The sequence below is a fragment of the Podarcis tiliguerta genome (genome assembly GCF_965153285.1).
Source record: "Podarcis tiliguerta genome assembly, chromosome: 3".
NCBI lineage: Eukaryota > Metazoa > Chordata > Lepidosauria > Squamata > Lacertidae > Podarcis > Podarcis tiliguerta.
This window is the reverse complement of record NC_139536.1, coordinates 8408601-8431183: the sequence shown is the minus strand read 5'-3', so window position 1 is coordinate 8431183 and position 22583 is coordinate 8408601. Positions and strand designations below refer to the sequence as shown.

The window sequence follows — 22583 nt, the reverse complement described above, 5'->3', positions numbered from 1 at the left end:
CTTGAAACCTGATGGGAGGGTGTTCCACAGGGCGGGCGCCACTACCAAGAAGGCCCTCTGCCTGGTTCCCTGTAACTTGGCTTCTCACAGGGAGGGAAGTTGCACCATAAAATTCCCTATTGTAAAATGCATGTTGTTTTCAGCAAGTTCTTTGCATGCATTTAACTCCTTTAAGTTGCACGCTCCTCTTCTTCCTGCAAGTTGTTGGGGAATCCTGAACCATGCCAAAGCTGCTGCTGCTCCCAAGCTGGCCTGTCAAATGCTAGTCATTTGCTCCCCTTTCAGGGATGTGCAGATCAGCAGTGTGGAGTCACCTTGCACATTTGCCTCTGACTTGCATGCAGCTGTTGTCGTGTACATCATTAGACCATTGTTGGACAAGTTGCTGAGACCTCTGACTATAGAGCAGTATTGCGGCGCTCATCTCGCTCTACAGGCCGAGGAGCCAGCGTTTGTCCACAGACAAACATGGGTCATGTGGCCAGAATGACTAAGCTGCTTCTGGCAAACCAGAGCAGCGCACGGAAACGCCATTTACCTTCCCCCCGGAGTGGTACCTATTTATCTACTTGTACTCTGACGTGCTTTCAAACTGCTAGGTTGGCAGGAGCTGGGACCGAACAACAGGAGCTCACCCCCATCTCGGGGATTTGAACCGCCGACCTTTCGATCGGCAAGCCCAAGCGCCACAGTAGTTTAACCCACAGCACCACCCGCGTCCCATAACGTAGATGTAGCATGCTCAAATTTTGATGGAAGGGCAATAGGCACCACAAGGGGGAGGTGTTTCGAAAGCAAAGCATTCATTTGAATCCAAATCAGAACTAAAATTAAATACACATTGCTCTGGTTGCTTTTTTTAAGGCTCCTAGCCCCCCTTTTTTGAGGGGGGTCTTTTTTTCGACCTTGGCAGGAGAAGTGAATAACTAAGCCCCCCCTTTCTGAGTGCTGTCTTCACAGTGAGAATTGGGCTTTCCCTCCCCCGTAATTGATTAAGGAAAAACAAGATTATATACCGTATTTTTCGCCCTATAGGACACAACGGCCCATAGGACGCACCTAGATTTGGGGGGGGCTAAAGAAAAAAAGTATTCCCCCCCCCCAGCGCGGAGGTGGGGCAGGGGAAGCCCGAGCTTCCCCCTCCCCGAGCCCCCAGAACAGGACCCAGAGCCATGCCAAAGCTGCGTGCAGCTTTGGCATCGCTCTGGGAGCTCTCGGGGCTGGGGGAGGGGGAAGCCCTCCGCCAGCCTCCAAACCAGGTCGGGAGACAGCGGGATAGCGCGCTGCGCCTCCCCGCTGTCCCCCGAGTTTGCGGGGCTGGCGACGGGGAGGAGCAGGCTTCTCCCCCCCGCCAGCCTTCTAACCAAGTCGGGGGAGAGCGGGATGGCAGTGTTCGGCCTCCCCGCTGTCCCCCGAGCTTGTGGGGCTGGCAGTGGGGCTCTCCTGAAACCTGGAGAGCGAGAGGGGTTGGTGCGCACCGACCCCTCTCGCTCTCCAGGCTTCAGCGAAAGCCTGCATTCGCCCCATAGGACGCACACACATTTCCCCTTCATTTTTGGAGGGGGGAAAGTGTTCCTATAGGGCGAAAAATACGGTAGTTGCTCTGCTGCGTATTTAAGCTCTAGTTTTGGCCCTCTGCTGATCTGAAACTATCTGAAACGCTCGGGAAATCTGAAGTGACAAATGTCTGCCTTTTAGGGCGTGGGATTTATTCAAATATGCTGGGATTTCTTGGTGGTGTTTCTTGGGCCATGTTGGTGGCGAGGACGTGTCAGCTGTATCCGAATGCCTTGGCCTCGACGCTGGTTCATAAATTCTTCCTGGTTTTCTCCAGGTGGTAAGTATCTGCCCAGCCGTCACAATTCACAGATCGTGCATGTACTAGATTATAACGTAGGAAGAACACAGATCAGATCTCAGGCTGGCAAGATGTTGCCGCTCAGTTACCACTGGCAAGTAAAGTAATCATGAAATTGAGCGTTTTTGGAATAGGATGCCCTTGGAATCTATCCCAGAGACTTTTAAGTAACTTGCCTTCAGTAGCTGCACCTTCTGCTGCCATCAAAATGTTTTCCTGGCCAGGAATGCCCCCGAGTGTTTCCCCTGCTGCTTTGTTTAGAAGTGTGCTTTCAGATTCCGAGTTGTTGATATTGTGCACTGTCTTCTATGTCTTCAGGCACACAAACAGCATAAATAAAGTGTACTCCTGAGAGTGCTATTTGAATGTCTCCCTAAAATTAACTCCCATTTAGTCTTTCCCTTACCCTAGTACAGTGATGGCCAAACTTGGCCCTCCAGCTCTTTTGGGACTACAACTCCCATCATCCCTAGTTAGCAGGACCAGTGATCAGGGATGAAAAGGCCCTTTGTGTTTCTGCCCTTTGTACCTCCCTTGGAAGGAACATGCAGCAGCGGCCTGAGGAGCAATCTTATGGTCTTATGGCTGTACTCAACATGAACCATTTCATCTTCCCTGCCCTCCACCCCACCCACCCGCCCCCAGCCAACTTTACAGGGAAAATGTGAATGTTTGAATTAAAGGGTGCTCACAGTGTGTTGGGGTGGTTAAGAGCGGTAGTCTCGTAATCTGGTGAACCGGGTTCGCTTCCCCGCTCCTCCACATGCAGCTGCTGGGTGACCTAGGGCTAGTCACGCTTCTCTGAAGTCTCTCAGCCTCACTCACCTCACAGAGTGTTTGTTGTGGGGGAGGAAGGGAAAGCAGATTGTTTTGAGACTCCTTAGGGTAGTGATAAAGCGGGATATCAAATCCAAACTCCTCTTCCTCCTCCTCTTCTTCTTCTTCTTCTTTAGACTTCATTTGAACAGTATGACTCTTGGCCTAATTGGTGTTCCCGTGTCGTAGAATAATACTACTCTTACAAATGTAGTTTGCACTTTATACTTAAGATTTTCTGCATGTAATAAACAGACAAGCAAATTATGCCCCTCCCATCTGACTGGGTTGCCCCAGCCCCCCCTGGGCAGCTTCCAACCAATACAAAAGCACAATACAGGCATTGCCTGCGGATGTCTACACCAATATGGATAACTGACGTGCAGATTTCTAGACTGCAGTATGCACTTGGTTTCGCTCACCTGCTCTCTTTTCAGGGAATGGCCCAATCCAGTCTTGTTGAAAGAGCCCGAAGAGAGCAACCTCAACTTGCCGGCCTGGGACCCCAGGGTTCGTAGAGCACATTGCCTTGAAAACCATCCTGTATCCCCCGGCGTCAGTTGTAGCAGCCTTGTGAGAGTGTTGCTGCTCTTTGAGTCGGGGAGGGAGGGGAGAAGAACTGACCCATACTGAGCCCTTTCGATTCTCTAGGATACCAGCAGCAGCTTTGACAAGCCTGCCACCTGACAAAGGTGTCGTTACTGAGAGGCATTGCATTCTATGGGACAACATAAATCTCTCCTTTGGTAATCCTCACAGAACTCTAGCCCAATGGTTGCCATTAATTTGAATTGATTTTAGAATGAATTGATTTTAGAATGCTGCATTACTTTTACTGTTGTTAGCCGCTCTGAGCCCTGCTTCGGCTGGGGAAGGATATAAATAAATTATTATTATTATTATTATTATTATTATTATTATTATTATTATCTGCTTCACCCATAGGCACAGTTGCTGGGGTCGCAGGAGAGACGTTCCCTTGCCTCTACGAAACAGGGAGCAGAGTGGAGTGCAAAGTTCAGGAATAATATGCCCCGCTTGGTTATAAATTCTGAGGCCATACACCTGCCTACCTTTTATATGGTATCCAGCTAAACAGTTCCACTAGTGCAGTGTTTTTAAGCAGCACAACAGGCCTTCCACACACACCTCCAAAATTGTTCCAGAGGGTTGGGGGAACCTTGAAATAGATTGGGGGGGGGCATATGGGGGAGAAGAGAAGATGGGGCAGTTCCATTGTCCAGCTTAAACTGTTTTTAACATTGTGTAATACTGTATTTTCATATTAATGTGTCTTCATTGCTGTGACTTGCCCTGGGACCTTAGGGTGAAGTACACATACTAAATGCTTGTAGTAGTAATAAGAATAATAAACCAATAGACCTGAAACGTTGAGTTGGAGGCCATCTGTATTGTGTTATCAACTAACTAATTAAGTCATTGAATCTGTACACCGACCTTCATCCGAAGATCACAGGGCAGTTCACAGCGTAAAAATACAAAATGAGAATCCAAAATTCACAATAAAAACTGCAACTTGTTTTAGCAAATTCTATAGTTTAACTCTGATGGCATAACAGGGAATCAGATACACAGCTTTCAGTGTCTACTAGTCATTATGGCTGTGAAAAAACGCTGGTATGCTTCTGAATGCCTGTTGCTGGAGATCATGGCTGGGGAGAGCGCTGTTGTCCTTGTGTCCTGCTTAGAGGCTCCGCATGGGCCTCTGTTCAGCCATTGTAAGAACAAGATGCTGGACTAGATGGAGCCTTGGTCTGACCCAGCAGGGCTCTTACGTTCTTATAATCCTTCACCTGCCACAGGTAAATCCATCAGACAGGTATCACCTGATGCCCATCATCACCCCAGCGTATCCACAACAGAACTCCACATATAATGTGTCGACTTCAACCAGAGCGGTAATGGTAGAAGAATTCAAATACGGTAAGCCACCTTGATATATATTCCCAAATGGTGGGGTATAAACACTTTTGAGCTAGCAGTGTGTGGTTCTCCCAGAGACCATAGATGCAGGCTGATGAGGGTCAAACTCCCTCGGGAAGTGGTGGACTCTCCTTCCTTTGAGGTAAAGGTTGAGTGGCCATCTGCCATGGATGCTTTTGCTGAGGTTCTTGCATTCCAGGGGGTTGGACTAGATGACCTCAGGGCCCTCCCAGTGCTACAATTCTATGATTCTATGATAGTGGAAACAGAAGGAGAAGTTGGAAGTGGGAAGGGCACTGTCTGGAAGAGGATACTGATGGCCAAGAAAGATGTATCTGGTTCTTGATTGCATGAGACTTGATATAATAATAATAATAATAATAATAATAATAATAATAATAATAATAATAATAATAATAATAAATTAATAGTTAATAATTTATTTATACACCGCCCATCTGGCTGAGTTTCCCCAGCCACTCTGGGTGGCTCCCAATTGAGTGTTAAAAACAATACAGCATTAAATATTAAAAACTTCCCTAAACAGGGCTGCCTTCAGATGTCTTTTAAAGATGAGATAGCTGCTTATTTCCTTGACATCTGATGGGGGGGGCGTTCCACAGGGTGGGTGCCACTACCGAGAAGGCCCTCTGTCTGGTTCCCTGTAACCTCAATTCCAGCAATGAGGGAACCGCCAGAAGGCCCTCTGCGCTGGATCTCAGTGTCCGGGCTGAACGATGGGGGTGGAGATGCTCCTTCAGGTATACAGGACCGAGGCTGTTTAGGACTTTAAAGTTCAGCACCAACACTTTGAATTGTGCTCGGAAACATACTGGGAGCCAATGCAGATCTCTCAGGACCAGTGTTATGTGGTCTTGGTGGCCCCTCCCAGTCACCAGTCTAGCTGCTGCATTCTGGATTAGTTGCACTTTCCGGTTAACCTTCAAAGGTTAGATAGAGCGCATTGCGGTAGTCCAAGCGAGAGATAACTAGAGCATGCACCACTCTGGCGAGACAGTCTGCGGGCAGGTAGGGTCTCAGCCTGCGTACCAGGTGGAGCTGGTAAACAGCTGCCCTGGACACAGAATTGACCTGCGCCTCCATGGACAGCTGTGAGTCCAGAATGACTCCCAGGCTGCACACCTGGTCCTTCAGGGGCACAGTTACCCCATTCAGGACCAGGGAGACCCCACCCACCCCCAAAAACAGTACTTCTGTCTTGTCAGAATTCAACCTCAATCTGTTAGCCGCCATCCATCCTCCAACTGCCTCCAGACACTCACACAGGACCTTCACCGCCTTCACTGGTTCTGATTTGAAAGAGAGGTAGAGCTGGGTGTCATCTGGGTGTCTCTATGGTTTGCAATCCCCCCCCCCCTTAGTCTCAGTGCTGTGAGTTGAGCCAAGTAGGCTTTGAGTTCCCTTTCCTGACTTGTGCTTCCCCCAGTTCCAGTTCTGTGAAGGCACTCCAAGGCTACCCAACTCAGAAGATCTGCAAAAGTTTATAACAAAAGCACTCACATTGCGGTTTGGTGTCTCTACAGGTCTTGTGGTTACAGATGAGATTCTTCAAGGGAAATCAGACTGGTCAAAGCTGCTTGAGCCGTCCAACTTCTTTCAAAAGTACAAGTATGTGAGAGTACCCGGGCTTTCAAAGCCCCTATTGAAGCAGTTGTAGCTGGCAGTGCTTACACAAGTTTAAAAACAACATAAGATCAGAATAACAATAACTTCCCAGCAGAGCAGGTAGAAATTCTTCTGTGGAAAAAAGAACAAGCTTGTTACCGTGTAGCCCTCCCTAGGGAAAGGTGTTGCAGAGGCAAGGAACCACAACAAAGATTCCTTGTTTCTGGTAGTCACCCACCTGCCTCTGATGGTGGGGGGCCTTAGAGCATGGGTAGGCAAACTAAGGCCCAGAGGCTGGATCCAGCCCAATTGCCTTCTAACTCTGGTTCGCGGATGGTCCAGGAATCAGCGTGTTTTTACATGAGTAGAATGTGTCCTTTTATTTAAAATGCATCTCTGTGTTATTCGTGGGGCCTGCCTGGTGTTTTTACATGAATAGAATGTGTCTTTTTATTTAAAATGCATCTCTGGGTTATTTGTGGGGTATAGGAATTCGTTCATTTTGGGGGGGGGGGGATTTGTCCAGCCCCCCACAAGGTCTGAGGGACAGTGGACCGCCCCCCTGCTGAAAAACTTTGCTGACCCCTGCCTTAGAGGAAGGCATTAATATGTACTCAGGTTCATGTTGGAGGATGTGATCTTTTAGGTACCCAGGTCCTAAGCCACTTAAAGGTAAAGGGATGCCTGACCATTAGGTCCAGTCGGGACTGACTCTGGGGTTGCGGCGCTCATCTCGCTTTATTGGCCGATGGAGCCGGCGTTTGTCCACAGACGGCTTCCGGGTCATGTGGCCAGCATGACTAGACCGCTTCTGGCGAACCAGAGCAGCACACGGAAATGCCATTTACCTTCCCGCCAGAGCGGTACCTATTTATCTACTTGCACTTTGACGTGCTTTCGAACTGCTAGGTTGGCAGAAGCAGCTACCGAGCAACGGGAGCTCACCCCATCGTGGAGATTCGAACCGCCGACCTTCTGATCGGCAAGTCCTAAGCTCTGTGGTTTAACCCACAGCACCACCCGCGTCCTGGTTCCCCAAGCCGCTTAGGGCCCTTCAAAGATATAAACTGGCACTTAAAATTGTGCTCAAACAGACTGGGAGCCAATGAAGTCATTCCAGAACTGAGATATGTATGCCCAGCCCTAATTACCAATCTTACTTTGCTGAAATAAAAGAAACTCCTTAATCCCACAGCCATTCTTCTTACGGAGCTTCCCCTTGGTAGAAGCTTTAAACTCTTCTTAAGCATTAAATCGATCCAAGCAACTAGGCCAGAAATGGGAAGAGATGTTGACCTGTAAACCATTGGAAATATGTGGGGATAGGCTTCTCCTTATAGAAGAAATGGGAGAAAGGCTGACGAGGACGTGAAAGTTGCCTAGCACTTTGAAAGGCCTTTTATTAAAATGGTTGAAAAAAGATCACATTAGCATTGCTTTACGTTTCCAGGCATTACATTGTGTTGACTGCCAGTTCCTCAACTGAAGAACACCATTTGGAATGGTAAGCTTCTGTAAACTCTGGACGTTAGATTTTCAATGTGATGATAATATGATTTGGGGAGGGGGAGAGCTTCTTATGCTGGAATGGCAGGACATTTGATGACCATGCCGATAACTTGCATTCAAGTGCTCAGCTCAGAGTAAAATGCACAGAGGTCTCAGACCTGCAGCCTTTATGGTGCTTTCAAACAAAGCAAAAACCGCACTGCTGTTTAGTTTATTATTGGGGTTGCTTTGAACATGCTTTGATTTTTTATTTCTAAGTTGCCTTGAGTATAAGAGTTGGGGCACGCCAGCTTAAATAAATAAAACAATGCAGGCACGGCCACACAAGCATCACACTGAACCCAGAAGCAGTCCGAAAACATTACAAAAGGGGACAGGGTGGGGTGCTTGCAGGCTTTTTCAGATACATGTGATGCCACTTAAATACCGTATTTTTCGCTCTATAAGACGCACCAGACCACAAGACGCGCCTAGTTTTTGGAGGAGGAAAACAAGAAAAAAAATATTCTGAATCTCAGAAGCCAGAACAGCAAGAGGGATCGCTGTGCAGTGAAAGCAGCAATCCCTCTTGCTGTTCTGGCTTCTGGGATAGCTGCGCAGCCTTCATTCGCTCCATAAGACGCACACGCATTTCCCCTTACTTTTTAGGAGGGAAAAAGTGAGTCTTACAGAGCAAAAAATACGGTATGTGGTGCCTTGGAATGTAACCCCTGCGTAAATTGGAATTGCCTGTAAACTAAAAATGTACGCCTCCTGGTCCTGTCTTAAAACTTTGGTTTGTTGCAGTACACCCATTGGGCCACGTGGTGTCACCCTTCAGTTGGTGGTTAGAAGTAAATCAGGCAGCCTTCAGTAAAAAACGGTTAACTGAAACTTCATTTTGCATTTTTCTCCGTGTTTGCGTTTTTAGGGTCGGCCTGGTAGAATCGAAAATCCGCGTGCTTGTTGGAAACATGGAACGGAATGAATGTATTGCAATCGCCCAAGTGAATCCGCAGTCCTTTCCAGGGAGTAAGGAAAAATTCAAAGAGTGAGTTTATGCTTCGTTGGCTACTTGAGCCCGTGAAAATGTGGCGGCATTGGGGTGTAAACTTCTTGTTGTGATGGCAAGAACAGATTCCCTTGAAGAGTCCTTGGAAGGGAATTTTTCAGGGAAAGATTAGCCGATATGAAGGTGGGTGCCAGCAAATCCCCGATTACCGGCTATTCCTTCCCTGCAGCCTGGCTTTTCCTGAGCCAGAAAGGAGGCGAGGGACAGTTAACTACTGCCTGGGAAATGCATTTTGCAGAACTGCTTGGTAGGTGGAGGACAAATTAGGGAGCTGGGCATGTTTAGCCTGGAGAAGAGGAGGTTAAGGGGTGATATGATAGCCATGTTCAAATATATAAAATGATGTCACATAGAGGAGGGAGAAAGGTTGTTTTCTGCTGCTCCAGAGAAGCGGACACGGAGCAATGGATCCAAACTACAAGAAAGAAGATTCCACCTAAACATTAGGAAGAACTTCCTGACAGTAAGAGCTGTTCGACAGTGGAATTTGCTGCCAAGGAGTGTGGTGGAGTCTCCTTCTTTTGAGGTCTTTAAGCAGAGGCTTGACAACCATATGTCAGGAGTGCTCTGATGGTGTTTCCTGCTTGGCAGGGGGTTGGACTCGATGGCCCTTGTGGTCTCTTCCAACTCTATGATTCTATTCTATTCTATTCTAAATTGAGCATCTGCCAGCTGATTCTCCTGAATTAGGGGAACAAGAGAAGCATAGTGGTTCAGAGCCTTGCAGTGTAGTCCGGCCCTTTCCTGTGTGACACCCGGAGCTCTCTACCCTGCCTCAATATTACTGAAGCATCATGCCGGTTTTCCTTGTCAATCCCTGCATTGCTGCAACTTTGCTGACATCTCGCCAGTCCTTTCAGTTCATATGCTGTCCTGGAACTTTCCCTTCAGGAGCGACTTTGTGTCCGTATGGTTTCTGGGGATAATTTTTAAGAAAGCGGAGAATGCAGAGAGTGTCTGCGTTGACTTGACCTACGATATCCAGTCGTTCACGGACACAGGTAAACAAACCCCTTCTCTTCCTTGTGAAAGTCCTGCCTCTGAACGGACTACGGTTGCTTGCCTGTTTCCCAAAGGGTTGCCTCACTTCGGTATAAGTTAGGGCCTATACTAACTGAAGAATCAAGTTCTGCTGGGAGTTGGAAGCTTTTCTCCCACTGCCCCCGTGTGTGTGTGTGTGTGTGTGTGTTTTCAACTTGACAAGCCTTCTGATGAGTCTTGTGAAATATGAGAAAGAAGCATTTCTTGCTAACCATCCAGCGACTCTGTTTGCAACATAACAGTATAATCCACTGTGCTCAGAAAAAGTTTGTTTCTTCGTTTCATTTTGAAAGAAAAGGCCCTAGAACAGGGGTAGCCAACATGGAGCCCTCCAGATGTTGTGGTATCTGAAGACACGAAAGCTCATACCAATAACAAACTTGGTTGGTCTCTAAGGTGCTACTGGAAGGATTTTTTTTATTTTGTTTCAACTACGGCAGACCAACATGGCTATCTACCTGTAACTATTACAACACCTGTTGTCCCAGATCAAAGGGAATGCTGGCTGGGGCTGATGGGAACTGGAAGCCAGAGGGCACCATCTTGGCTAATCTAGTACTGGAAACTCGCTCATTCCTTAATGCCACCTAACTATTGTGCCTCTGCAAACTCCTGGCTTTATTCCTTGATTGCGGGTATTCCCCCTTAGCCCATTAAATAACATCTAATCAGTTCAGTTTACAATGAACATGACAAATCTGCTCTTGGAAGCACTGGAATACTGGAGGGTGGCGGGAGGGTCAGTGTGTTTCATGGCAGCTTCTCAAAATATTTTGACTTCCGGTATCAGTCAGTCTGAGGGACGCGGGTGGCACTGTGGGTTAAACCACAGAGCCTAGGGCTTGTTGATTAGAAGGTCAGCGGTTCAAATCCCTGTGACGGGGTGAGCTCCCATTGCTCTGTCCCAGCTCCTGCCAACCTAGCAGTTTGAAAGCATGTCAAAGTGCAAGTAGATAAATAGGTACCGCTCCGGCGGGAAGGTAAACGGCGTTTCCATGCACTGCTCTGGTTCGCCAGAAGCAGCTTAGTCATGCTGGCCACATGACCCAGAAGCTGTACACCGGCTCCCTCGGCCAATAAAGCGAGATGAGCGCCGCAACCCCAGAGTCGGTCACGACTGGACCTAATGGTCAGGGGTCCTTTTACCTTTACCTTTACCTTTACCAGTCAGTCAGTTTTATTTCACATAGTCAAAGGCTGCCACAATGTACACAGAATCATTCGACGATTAAAAGAAAATATACTGGATTGATACAAAAAAACTTAAAACATTTATATTACCAGAACATTACCTACTCTATAAAAGCTATAAAAGTTCCTTAATATACAAATTAAGACATTAAACAATAAAATTTATAAGCTAAAATTATCACATGGCCACTAATCTATTAAAAAATAATGTTAATTAATACAATGTGCAATTATATTTGGAGTTTAGTGATAAAGATAGAATATAGCTTGATGTAGATAGGGTCAAATAAATTCATCTCCTTTACAGTTGGTAGCTACCTTGGCTATAGAATTTGCTCTAATTTTCCTGGCGGCAGTTGCAAAGAGTGCTACACGCCAGGTCACATACTTATCTGTGTCTGCGAGGAGATATAAAATCATGTCAGAGGGGTTCTGGCCAGGGGACCTTGTCATTATAGGTGCTAAAAATCTTTCTCTTGCTTCATTATATAAGGGGCAGTGCAAGATATAATGCATAAGGTCCTCTACTTCAGGACATCCCCTAAGGCAAACACGTTCGTTTGTTGGTATGCCTCTGTGTCTCCCATCTCTATAAGCAGAGTTGATTGTATTTGATCACAACTCTGTAAAAGCTTTCCGAAGTTGCAGAAAAGTCAATTCATTAAAATAAGATGTGTGTTCATAGGCCTCTCTAAGTTTAATATATAATGGGGCGCATGTAGATGTGTACATAGAGTTTAGATGGTTTTTAGTTGCCACTGTCCTTATGGTTCGCTTAAAAATATTTTTCTGGGAATATAAGGGAAGTTCTTTGATCTTGGTCACTGCGAGGTCAATTTGCCCATCCGATGTACCCTAGTGACCAGTCACAGTCCCCTCCCAATAAATCGCCGTCTGCTTCTCTCCCTTAGCTCTTAGCTCCTGCTGTCAGTTTTAAAAGGCAGTAGTGCCCCCTAAGAGCTATTAGAACAGCTTGGTAGCCAAACTACCAGGGCATGCCTTCATCTGTGCACCTGTTCTGTAAGCCCCACAGTGTACCGTATTTTTCCCTCTATAAGACGCACCAGATCACAAGACGCACCTAGTTTTTGGAGGAGGAAAACAAGAAAAAAAATATTCTGAATCTCAGAAGCTGGAACAGCAAGAGGGATCACTGTGCAGTGAAAGCAGCAATCCCTCTTGCTGTTCTGGCTGCGCAGCCTGCATTCGCTCCATAAGACGCACACACATTTCCCCTTACTTTTTAGGAGGGAAAAAGTGAGTCTCATAGAGCAAAAAATACGGTACTTCGCTGTGGGGCAGAGCTTGCATGGGCTGTGAATGGAGGAGGCTGTCGCTGCAGCGGAATAAGCGGCAGCTCCCCTTGCTGTGCAGGCTTCCTCGATCTGCTTGACCTTCTTTCTTCTGCCTTAAGTTTATCGGCAGGCGAATAATATCAGCCTGTTGAAAGAAGGCATGAAGATCGAAGCTGCTCATGTGAGGAAGAAACAGCTCCACAATTACTTGCCTGCAGACGTCTTGCAGAAGAGAAAAAAGGTGAGCCCAAATTCTGGACTTTCCGTTTTATTTTTATTTTATTTTTTTTAAAAAACAAACCCTTTGGTTGTAGGTCTGAGAACTTAAGCCAGTTTTTCTCGACAGAGTATGCCAGACATAAGCCAAAACATTGGTGGACCTGTGCTGAGAAGCACATCTACGGACGACGGCTGCTTGGGCAGATACAGGGACGTAGGCGTTGGGACACAATCCAGGGTTCTTCCACCTTTCAGCAGCGTGGCAAAACCCAGCAGCAGTTCTTCAAAAGAAGCTGAAAGGTGGGCATTGTCTTAATACATTCTGTGTTGCTGCATTAATGTTGCATGGCGAGTTCCCGTCTCCCCCCATGGAAATAAAGACACAGGACACAAGAATTCGAGTTAATGGGTATTGGCTTAGGCATTGGTCCTAACAACTAACCGGCTTGAAGGCCGGTAAGGGTTAACCACCAGTGGGAGGAGTCCTGCTGAGGCACGTCAACTAGGACCTCCCCCCGGGGTCACCGCGCGGTGGCGTGCCGTGGGCCCACACCTCCTTAGGCTTAGGACAAGGCCACACCCCCCGGAAGCCAGGTCAGCTGCGGCAAGGAAAAGAGGGGGAGCCTCGGCCGCGCCAGACCTCAGTAGGCAAGGCCATGCCCCCGGAGCCAGGCAATTGGCTGGCACGGGGTATGACACGGCCGAGGATTCCCTGCTATTGCATGGGCTGGGGCCAGCCCCCGCGAGTGTGGGGAAGGGGCGTGAAGCCCGCAACCCCACCTCCTCCTTATCTCGGAAGTGGCTTTCCATTGCTCCAGAAGCAGCTTAGTCCTGCTGGCCACATGACCCGGAAAGCTGTCTGTGGACAAACACCGGCTCCCTCGGCCTGAAGTGAGATGAGCGCCGCAACTGTTGGGATATTCCATTCCGCCTTAAGGAACAGGCACGATTGTTGTGTGTCACATGCCTGTTTACACTTCAGCACAGCTTGCTGGGAACTTCCGTTTGTGTATAGCTTTTGCTTTAGCTGTCTTGCTTTGGACACGAAGGGGATCAGACATGTTTCCTTTTGTCTTGATGTACGCTGAATAAACTGCTTGTAAATATGTTCACACAGCCTCTCCTGCCACTTCTGTTTGCGCAGCTTTTACTCTGCTGAGTAGCATGCCCAAGCTTCTGAAGCTCAGGTCACAGATTCATGCTGGAATTCTGGAATTCGCCTGGCACACCGGCCGGTGGGCTGGAGCCAGCTGGGGGCCTGCCAGTTGCCCCCGTTTCCTTGGTTGCATGCCAACAGCAACCCCATAGTCGCCTTTAACTGGACTTAACCTTCCAGGGATTGTACCATTTTCAAAGCCTCACTTCTGTCTTAAGACCCAGGAATGCTCAGCCACTTAATCTGGCAAAGAGGACTTGAGTCCATGAAAGCTTGCACTATATTTGCTAGTCTTTAAGAACACGGGTGGCACTGTGGTCTAAACCACAGAGCCTAGGGTTTGCCAATCAGAAGGTCAGGGGTTCGAATCCCCACGACAGGGTGAGCTCACATTGCTTGGTCCCTGCTCCTGCCAACCTAGCAGTCAAAGTGCAAGTAGATAAATAGGTACCACTCCGGCGGGAAGGTGGACGGCATCTCTGTGCACTGCTCTGGTTCTCCAGAAGCAGCTTAGTCATGCTGGCCACAGGACCCGGAAGCCGTACACCGGCTCCCTTGGCCAATAAAGCGAGATGAGCGTCGCACCCCAGAGTCATCCGCGACTGGACCTAACTGTCAGGGGTCCCTTTATGTTTAAGGTGCCACAAGACTATGGGGAGGCCATTGTTGCAAGAGACTCCTGCAGCTGCTCCTGCATTTGATAATGCCCGGCGCTGGGTCCATCAATTTTGAGTTCATTCCCCAAATTCTTCCTGTTGTTACACACAATCTTCTGCTAAGCGGTAGCAAGATTCCAGGCACTCACCCAGGGTCTTGTTTCCGTTATGAATTCAGGTTGGTTCGTGGCGGACACACAGATCAGCTCTGGGGATTCTGTAGCTCTGTGTGTTTGAGCCATGTTGGATTATTCTACCGCTGTAAAGACTCGGGTCTTTGCTGCCTTTTAAATCTGCCTCCACTGTCAGAGGCAAGATGCCTTTTAATACCAGTTGCCTGCAGTTTAATACCAGTTGCCTGGAGAGTGCTGTTGCATTCAGTTTCTGATTGCAGGCTTCCCAGGGGCATCACTTTGACTATTGTGAGAGCAGAGTGCTGCTTTAGATGGTCCTATGGCCTGATCCAGCAGCAGCTTCTTACGTTCTTAAATCTGCTTAATGTTAACTGACTGAACTGACTTACAGCAAAATCTTTTGTCTCTGTTTATTTGAACAGAAGTGGTTTTTATGGTGACATTGTGCCAGACCTATGGGATGCGGGTGGCGCTGTGGTTTAAAGCCTCAGCGCCTAGGACTTGCCGATCGATAGGTCGGCGGTTCGAATCCCCGTGGCGGGGTGCGCTCCCGTCGCTCGGTCCCAGCGCCTGCCAACCTAGCAGTTCGAAAGCACCCTTGGGTGCAAGTAGATAAATAGGGACCGCTTACTAGCGGGAAGGTAAACGGCGTTCCGTGTGCTGTGCTGGCTCGCCAGATGCAGCTTGTCACGCTGGCCACGTGACCCGGAAGTGTCTGCGGACAGCACTGGCTCCCGGCCTATAGAGTGAGATGAGCGCACAACCCTAGAGTCTGTCAAGACTGGCCCGTACGGGCAGGGGTACCTTGTGCCAGACCTATAGAGCCTAACACATGTCAAGACATGTTCCTTACCCAGGGAATTATCCTTACCCTTATTCCTCCTTTACACAGGAATGCTGTCTCTCAAAATACCACCATCTATACTAACAGAGAGAAGCCACTGAACGTCCTTCAGCCTTTGATGTCTTCTCAAGGTTTGTCCATTCCGGTAGTTGGTCCACGTACTGTGTCTAAAATCTGAAAAATCATCTATTCTTTTTGGCACCCATCTGTCTCAAGAGACAATGGAGTTTGCCTCCAGCGGTGAACTCAAACCTCTGGAGAATCACAGCACCTGCTGTGGCTGAAGAGCCCAGTAACTCGTAACTGCAGCCTCCCACATTGTTTTCGCTACTATCCTTCATCCATTAAGATCCGAGGGTGGTTTGCAAAATAAAGTTTAAACAATACATTCATTTTTTTAAAAAGAATTAAAACATTCAGTTGTTTAAAAACCATATATTCAAACCATAACTGCACTGTGGCAGAAGAAGGCATTGGCGAGAGTTCTCTGTTGGAAGTCTATAAGTTAAAAACTTTAAAAGATTCTTCTTCTTTGCAGAGCCGGATTCCACAGTTGCAGATAACATGGCTGCACCTTCTCCAGGCACCTACAGTATCTCCAAGGCTGTCGAGCCAGATGTGGCTCCCACAAGTGCCCATAACCATCAGCAGCATCTGGATGGAGTGGCTTCTGCAAGCGTGAAAAACATTTCCGTGAACAAAAGAGGTCACGCACCTGCCTTGCAAGACGGGTTCAAACGGCTGAAAGATGTAGGAACGGCAAGTACCTGGTCAGAGTGGCCTGATGTTACATGACAGATGTTGAAACAATGCCTAGGACTGCAGCCTCATACTGATGGAAGCATGCATAGGGGTAGGGAGGGAAGGATCCTGACTTCTGAATACTCAACTCCGTTCAGACTTCGCAGAGGCCGTTAACAGGTTTTTACAGCATAAGTAAAACAACTTACCCGAAGGGCTCCGGTAGCAGATTTTAACACAACTTGTGTTTGCTGCCTTGAAGGAGCCTCCAACCTTTTCCACTTTTGTGTAGTAGCTATAGAGCCGAAAGGACTGGATCAAATGTCAGCTGAGCAGCACTGGATGGATATAGGGAGAAACATTTTCTGTTTTCTCTTGGGAGAAAAGCAATGACAAACCTAGACAGCATCTTAAAAAGCAGAGACATCAACTTGCCAACAAGGTCCGTATAGTTAAAGCTATGGTTTTCCCAGTAGTGTTGTATAGAAGTGAGAGCTGGACCATAAAGAAGGCTGATCGCCGAAGAATTGATGCTTTTGAATTCTGGTGCTGGAGGAGACTCTTGAGAGTCCCATGGACTGCAAGAAGATCAAACTTCTCCATTCTGAAGGAAATCAGCCCTGAGTGTTCATTGGAAAGACAGATCCTGAAGCCGAGGCTCCAAGACTTTGGCCACCTCATGAGAAGAGAAGACTCCCTGGAAAAGACCCTGATGTTGGGAAAGATGGAGGGCACAAGGAGAAGGGGACGACAGAGGACGAGATGGTGGGACAGTGTTCTCGAAGCTACCAGCATGAGTTTGACCAAACTGCGGGAGGCAGTGGAAGACAGGAGTGCCTGGCGTGCTCTGGTCCAGGGGGTCACGAAGAGTCGGACACGACTAAACGACTCAACAACAACTCCTCCCTACCAAGCTCTGTGAAGGCGAAACTGTGCCCCGTTCACCCTGATGGGAGTAGCCTCCGCTGGCAAACAAGATGTGTCTCCAGATCCTTCATGGTTGCTATGAGGCTGCAGTCCTAAAGCCCATTTAATCCAAAGTCCACTCTTATTCCTTTGGAGTGGGCATGCTTTGTTTTGTGCTTCAAGATTTTGAAGTTGCATGCGGGGGGATAGTAATTGCACAACATTACAGACTTACCTGCTTCTGGCTGTAATTCACTGTTCATTGTCTTTAAATACTGACTAGGTTCTTCTTCTGGTCCCTTTAGCGCAGCCTGGGAGACACCACGCTGGTTCCAACTTCTGGCACATTAAGATCACAGGTACTGTATGGAGCCCCCTTAGTTTTAAAAGAAGAACCAGAAATGGAGCTATAGTTCCTGTGACCTAAAGGCCTTAAGTATTTACTTGACATCCAAGTATTTTCTTTACCCCTAAAAATTAGTGCCAAACATTTGTTTTTGGTGATATGCATGTTCAAATCCCAAATTTCAGCCTCTCGAGAGTTTCACTTCCTAGACTAGGGGTTAAATTCATGGGGTTAAATTAGTGTTAAAAGACCCTGATAATAAAATATAAAAACCGTAACACTCAGCTATGTTACTTAAGTAGAAGAATAAAAGCTGAGCATTGGAAGGTGAAAGACACAGCAGCGCAGGATTAGTGCCAGGGTCCACAGATGTGTCTTTTTGTACCTGAACTACTGCAATCTCAGCTTCACACATCTGATTTCCGTTTTCCTTTCACAGCGGCTTTCCAGTAAAGAGTTACCAGATTCATCCTCTCCGATTCCAGCAAGCGGAGTTCGTGTTGTTAAAAACTCCATCAGGCTGACGCTCAACCGATAGCAGGCGCCTCTTCGGGCAATGTTAAGTGCAATGTGTTTTTAGTGGCTGTTGCAATATTATTTCGTTTCACATGTCATTCTAAAAGCATATTATTTGGGCTGTAACAGCTGGTCTTACTTGGAAAAAATATGCTAAGCAACTGAAAAGGTGCCCAGATTAAGTAACATCCATATGTATGTTTGTGTATGTCACTATGGCACGTGTTTATAGTTGCCCTGGGTGTTGGAGATCCCAAATCTCTTAAATCTCTCTTCTCAAGAGGTCTTCTCTTTAAAATGCCCTAATAGGATGCTTGTCTTGGACTATAACAAAGCCTGATTCGTGCTTCAGAAATACAGTGGTACCTCGGGTTAAGTACTTAATTCGTTCCGGAGGTCCGTTCTTAACCTGAAACTGTTCTTAACCTGAAGCACCACTTTAGCTAATGGAGCCTCCTGCTGCTGCCGGAGCACAATTTCTGTTCTCATCCTGAAGCAAAGTTCTTAACCCGAGGTACTATTTCTGGGTTAGTGAAGTCTGTAACCTGAAGTGTATGTAACCTGAGGTACCACTGTATTCTTTACCTTATATGCAGACTTAACTGATGGATTAAGCTACTAAAATGTGTGTGTGTGTGTGTGTATCTACACACACACACACACACACACACACAGCTTGTTTGACCAGGTTGCAGGCTTCTATTGTTTCTTAAGAGAAAATGCCCAAAGCAGCTTACACACTTAAAATACACAGTACAATCCTGAAATCGACACACACAAAACTTAACCAGTTGCCAATCAGCAGCACCATAAAACAGCAATGTATTTAAAAGGTGTCTTAGTTATTCCATCCATCCATCCCACCTAAAGCAGGGATGGGGCGCTGTGGGGCGAGTGCAGCCACAAGGCCCTCCCCATCTGGGTTACAGCCTCGTCTCCTTGGCTTTCCCCGTACCTGACCAGCAATGACACTGTTTAAAAGCTTCCATTTGTTCCAACAGACACTGTTTTTAAGCCTAAGTACTGGATGGAGGGGGCGCAGGTGGCGCTGTGGGTTAAACCACAGAGCCTAGGACTTGCCGATCAGAAGGTCGGCGGTTTGAATCCCCGCAACGGGGTGGGCTCCCGTTGCTCGGTCCCTGCTCCTGCCAACCTAGCAGTTCGAAAGCATGTCAAAGTGCAAGTAGATAAATAGGTACCACTCTGGCGGGAAGGTAAACGGTGTTTCCGTGCGCAGCTCTGGTTCGCCAGAAGCGGCTTAGTCATGCTGGCCACATGACCTGGAATCTGTATGCCGGCTCCCTCGGCCAATAAAGCGAGATGAGCGCCGCAACCCCAGAGTCGTCCACGACTGGACCTAATGGTCAGGGGTCCCTTTACCTTTACCTGTACTGGATGGAGGACAGGTTCAACAGGGAGATGAGGTTGCAGCTGGATTAACCTCCCCCTAAAAGATCACGCACCCCTGACATTGCACAGCAGTTTGGCTTAAAAACCACCATTGCTGGTTGATTTTGAGCTGAATTGCTGTGAAGGGTGAAGAAGCCGGGGAGAAGTGGGCAGTGCTAGATTTATGTATAAGCTAAACAAGCTATAGCTTAGGGCCCCACTCTCTTGGGGACCCCAAAAAAATTTAAAGGAAAAAAGCTATAAAAATATAAGATAAAAAAAACAAATAAAATAAAACCTACAGACAGCAACAGTGTTTTGTGTTGTGTAGGCTCCTATGATGTAAGTAATGGGCTCCGCCTGCTAGCCTGCTCCCTAAAATATCACTGGTTTGCTCATTTCTGTATATAGAGTGGACACGGGTGGCGCTGTGGGTTAAACCACAGAGCCTAGGACTTGCTGATCAGAAGGTCGGCAGTTTGAATCCCCGCGACGGGGTGAGCTCCCGTTGCTCGGTCCCTGCTCCTACCCACCTAGCAGTTCGAAAGCACATCAAAGTGCAAGTAGATCAATAGGTACCACTCCGGCGGGATGGTAAATGGCGAGAGAAAGGAGTGGAAGAGGGGTGTGTGTGTGTGTGTCAGGGAGCAGAAGTGTGTGTGTTTGGTGCATAGCTGTCAACTTACAGATTTGAAAATAAGGGACCAACATCCTCGAAAATAAGGGATCAGCAGCCAAAATAAGGGATCAACAATTACTTTGATGAAATATATATTTTGTTGCGTGCAAATGGCTTTAGATACCTATTGGGTCCTATAAATTACCATATAGCATATATTCAACATGGGGTCACGAAGAGTCGGACACGACTAAACAAATATATTCAACACAAAAAAGCAACAATTTGTTGTTGACAAAGCACAGCTGGACATAGAAAGGGCCCCATTACCTTCAGTAGCTTATTTAAGGGACATCATCAATAAGGGACAGCAGCGGGACATGGCCCTGAGATAAGGGACTGTCCCGCCAAATAAGGGACACTTGGCAGCTATGGTTTGGTGGCTCCTGTTCCAGCCTCTGCTGGCAGATTTCCCCCCAGGGAATGTGGCCCTTGAGATGGGAGGGAGGGGGAAAGGTGCCCTATCCCTGATTTAAAGCAGGGAGATAGAGGCCACAGCTAAATGGTGGTGCACCTCCAGCTAAGATCTCAGTTGGGAAAGTCCTCTGCCTGACATCCTGGATAGCTGCCACGCAGGTAAGTGGAGTGTAGCCAAGTTCTGAGCTCAGTGGATTGCGCAATGCAATGCAATGCACCTTGTCTTTGTTTAAACTGATTTAATCTTCTGTAAATTTCACTCTGCAGGTGCTGCACCATCTGAACTGTTGCCAAAAATATATATATTCCAAGATGCTATTGCCCAAAATCCACGGCCCTGTGTGCCTGTGATTTGGATATTTGTTTCCTTGGACTGTGTCTACTTCATGTGCGGATGCATAGCTTCATTTTAAGTCTCGTGTTGTCTTGAGTGGAAAACGTCTTTTGTTATAAAAATCCAAAAAAAAATGTCTTGTGCCTATTTTTCCCGAAAGGGGTGTCATGCAGACAGCTTGGCTATGGTGGACTTCCACTGGATTCCCCAGTAGCACAGGCAGTCTGGATCTCCCCCCTTAAAACATATTCTTTACACAGTTGGCAGCTCTAATCAGGAAACCCACAAGCAATTTTAGCGGCGTGGAAAGGTGGAGACTGCTCCACTAAACTGATAGGTTTCATGAATTAGGTGAGTCTTGTGAAATTGATTGGAATAATTTTACGCACAGGAGAATCTGTGTGTCAAGGGTGCTTCTCCTTTTGAAAGGCAAATTTATAGAATTAGGCACCTATACCTATGCACTGTGTTCATGTTCCATAAAAACTGCTTCCCATGGAGGCCCACAAAACGAAAACCTGGGACACAATCCACCCATAGTTTAAGAACATAAATGCTCCATGGATCGTAATGAGAGTTGAGCATGGCTTTCTCTCACTACTCCTCTTCCCTGTCCTATTTGACATCCATGAGAGTTAAATGTGAATCAGTTTTAATTGGATTGCACTCTGGGTTTTTTTAAAAAAATAAATAAAATTCAAGCAAAAACTTAAATCTGCCACAATACTGAATTGTCTAGAATAATTTCTGACACTTGAACTTTGGAACGGTCTGAAGGCTTTGCTATATGGCCTTAACACAAGTAATTTGTATTGTGAGTTTTATTGGCTGAAATCTCAAAACTATTGCTCATACCTTGTCCAGATTATATAAAAATTCCTGACCTGCCTTTTTTAGTTTACCTATTTTCTGCCAGCTGTGACTATGAATGCAGGCAGGGCTGGAATATTGAGTTTTACTGGAGTCTGGACAACGTACTATTATGAATAACTTGCCTAGAATCAACACTGCCCAATTTAACACCACTGCACTCATGTTGCCAAAATATCTCCCAAAATTTGCTCTCCACCTTCAAATCAATCTCCAGAAGTGTTAGGGACAAATACTGTTTACAAATCTTAAATTACGTGTTGTCTTGTGTTTTTGTAATGAGGGGGAAAAAAGATAATGTATATTCAGAGTATTTTTGTATGTATTGTAAAATATCATCTTTTCAAAGAAAAATTTAAAAAAACTCTAGCCTCTCATCTGCTTTGTTTGTGTGTGGTCAGAGACCCAATTACATTTCGACCTAGTTAAAATTTCAACCAACTGGAAACTTCCCCCTAAACTGTCATTCTGATGCAATTCCTTTTTCTCATTGCAATCAGGAGTATAGAAAGCACCTCCTTACTTAGAATGCCAGTAAATGCAGCTTCTGCTATGCATTTGTGGTAGAAGTTGCATCTCCCAATCAGTATCCAAGCTGTGGAGTTGCTGTTTCACAAGACTGATTCCCAGCATGGATAAATGCGTGCATGTGTTATGTGCTAAGAGCTGGTGTAAGAGAGTGTTTAAGGCAGCAGTTCTCAACCTGTGGGTCCCCAGATGTTGTTGGGCTACAACTCCCATCATCCCTGAGCTCTGGCCTTGCTAGCTGGGGTGATGGGAGTTGTAGTCCAACAACATCTGGGGACCCACAGGTTGAGAAAGGCTGGTCTAAGGGATGCAGAAGCCTTTGAATAAAATTCCACCTTTCAAAAGCTATTAGAATATGGGGGCTAATCATAGCTGTCAATTTACAGATTTGAAAATAAGGGACCAGCAGCCAAAATAAGGGATTTTAGACAACCAGCAGCCAAACAAGTGGTGGTTCCCACAGTGTAGCAACCCGGCAAAGGGGATGCAGCAAGGAAAGCCACCGTCACCTCTCTGC

General features: G+C 46.9%; 1 protein-coding gene across 4 annotated transcripts in view; it reads left to right on the top strand.

Annotated features, from left to right (window-relative positions):
• PAPOLG (poly(A) polymerase gamma) overlaps positions 1 to 21902 on the top strand; it is a 43008-nt gene extending 21106 nt beyond the window's left edge. Inside the window, exons 9-22 of one of the 4 annotated variants that reach the window (XM_083432611.1) lie at positions 1699 to 1837; positions 3112 to 3184; positions 4498 to 4618; positions 6163 to 6247; positions 7695 to 7748; positions 8664 to 8783; positions 9696 to 9805; positions 12451 to 12572; positions 12678 to 12850; positions 15389 to 15471; positions 15879 to 16099; positions 17293 to 17346; positions 17773 to 17896; positions 20602 to 21902. In XM_083432611.1, coding sequence (XP_083288737.1) covers positions 1699 to 1837; positions 3112 to 3184; positions 4498 to 4618; positions 6163 to 6247; positions 7695 to 7748; positions 8664 to 8783; positions 9696 to 9805; positions 12451 to 12572; positions 12678 to 12850; positions 15389 to 15471; positions 15879 to 16099; positions 17293 to 17346; positions 17773 to 17871 — 1454 coding nt within the window. In that variant the 3' untranslated portion in view covers positions 17872 to 17896; positions 20602 to 21902. Of the gene's footprint in view, positions 1 to 1698; positions 1838 to 3111; positions 3185 to 4497; positions 4619 to 6162; positions 6248 to 7694; positions 7749 to 8663; positions 8784 to 9695; positions 9806 to 12450; positions 12573 to 12677; positions 12851 to 15388; positions 15472 to 15878; positions 16100 to 17292; positions 17347 to 17772; positions 18225 to 20601 lie in introns of those variants that run through there. The other 3 variants (XM_083432612.1, XM_083432610.1, XM_083432613.1) reach the window with 3 other exon arrangements.
• Positions 21903 to 22583: the final 681 nt, after the last annotated feature.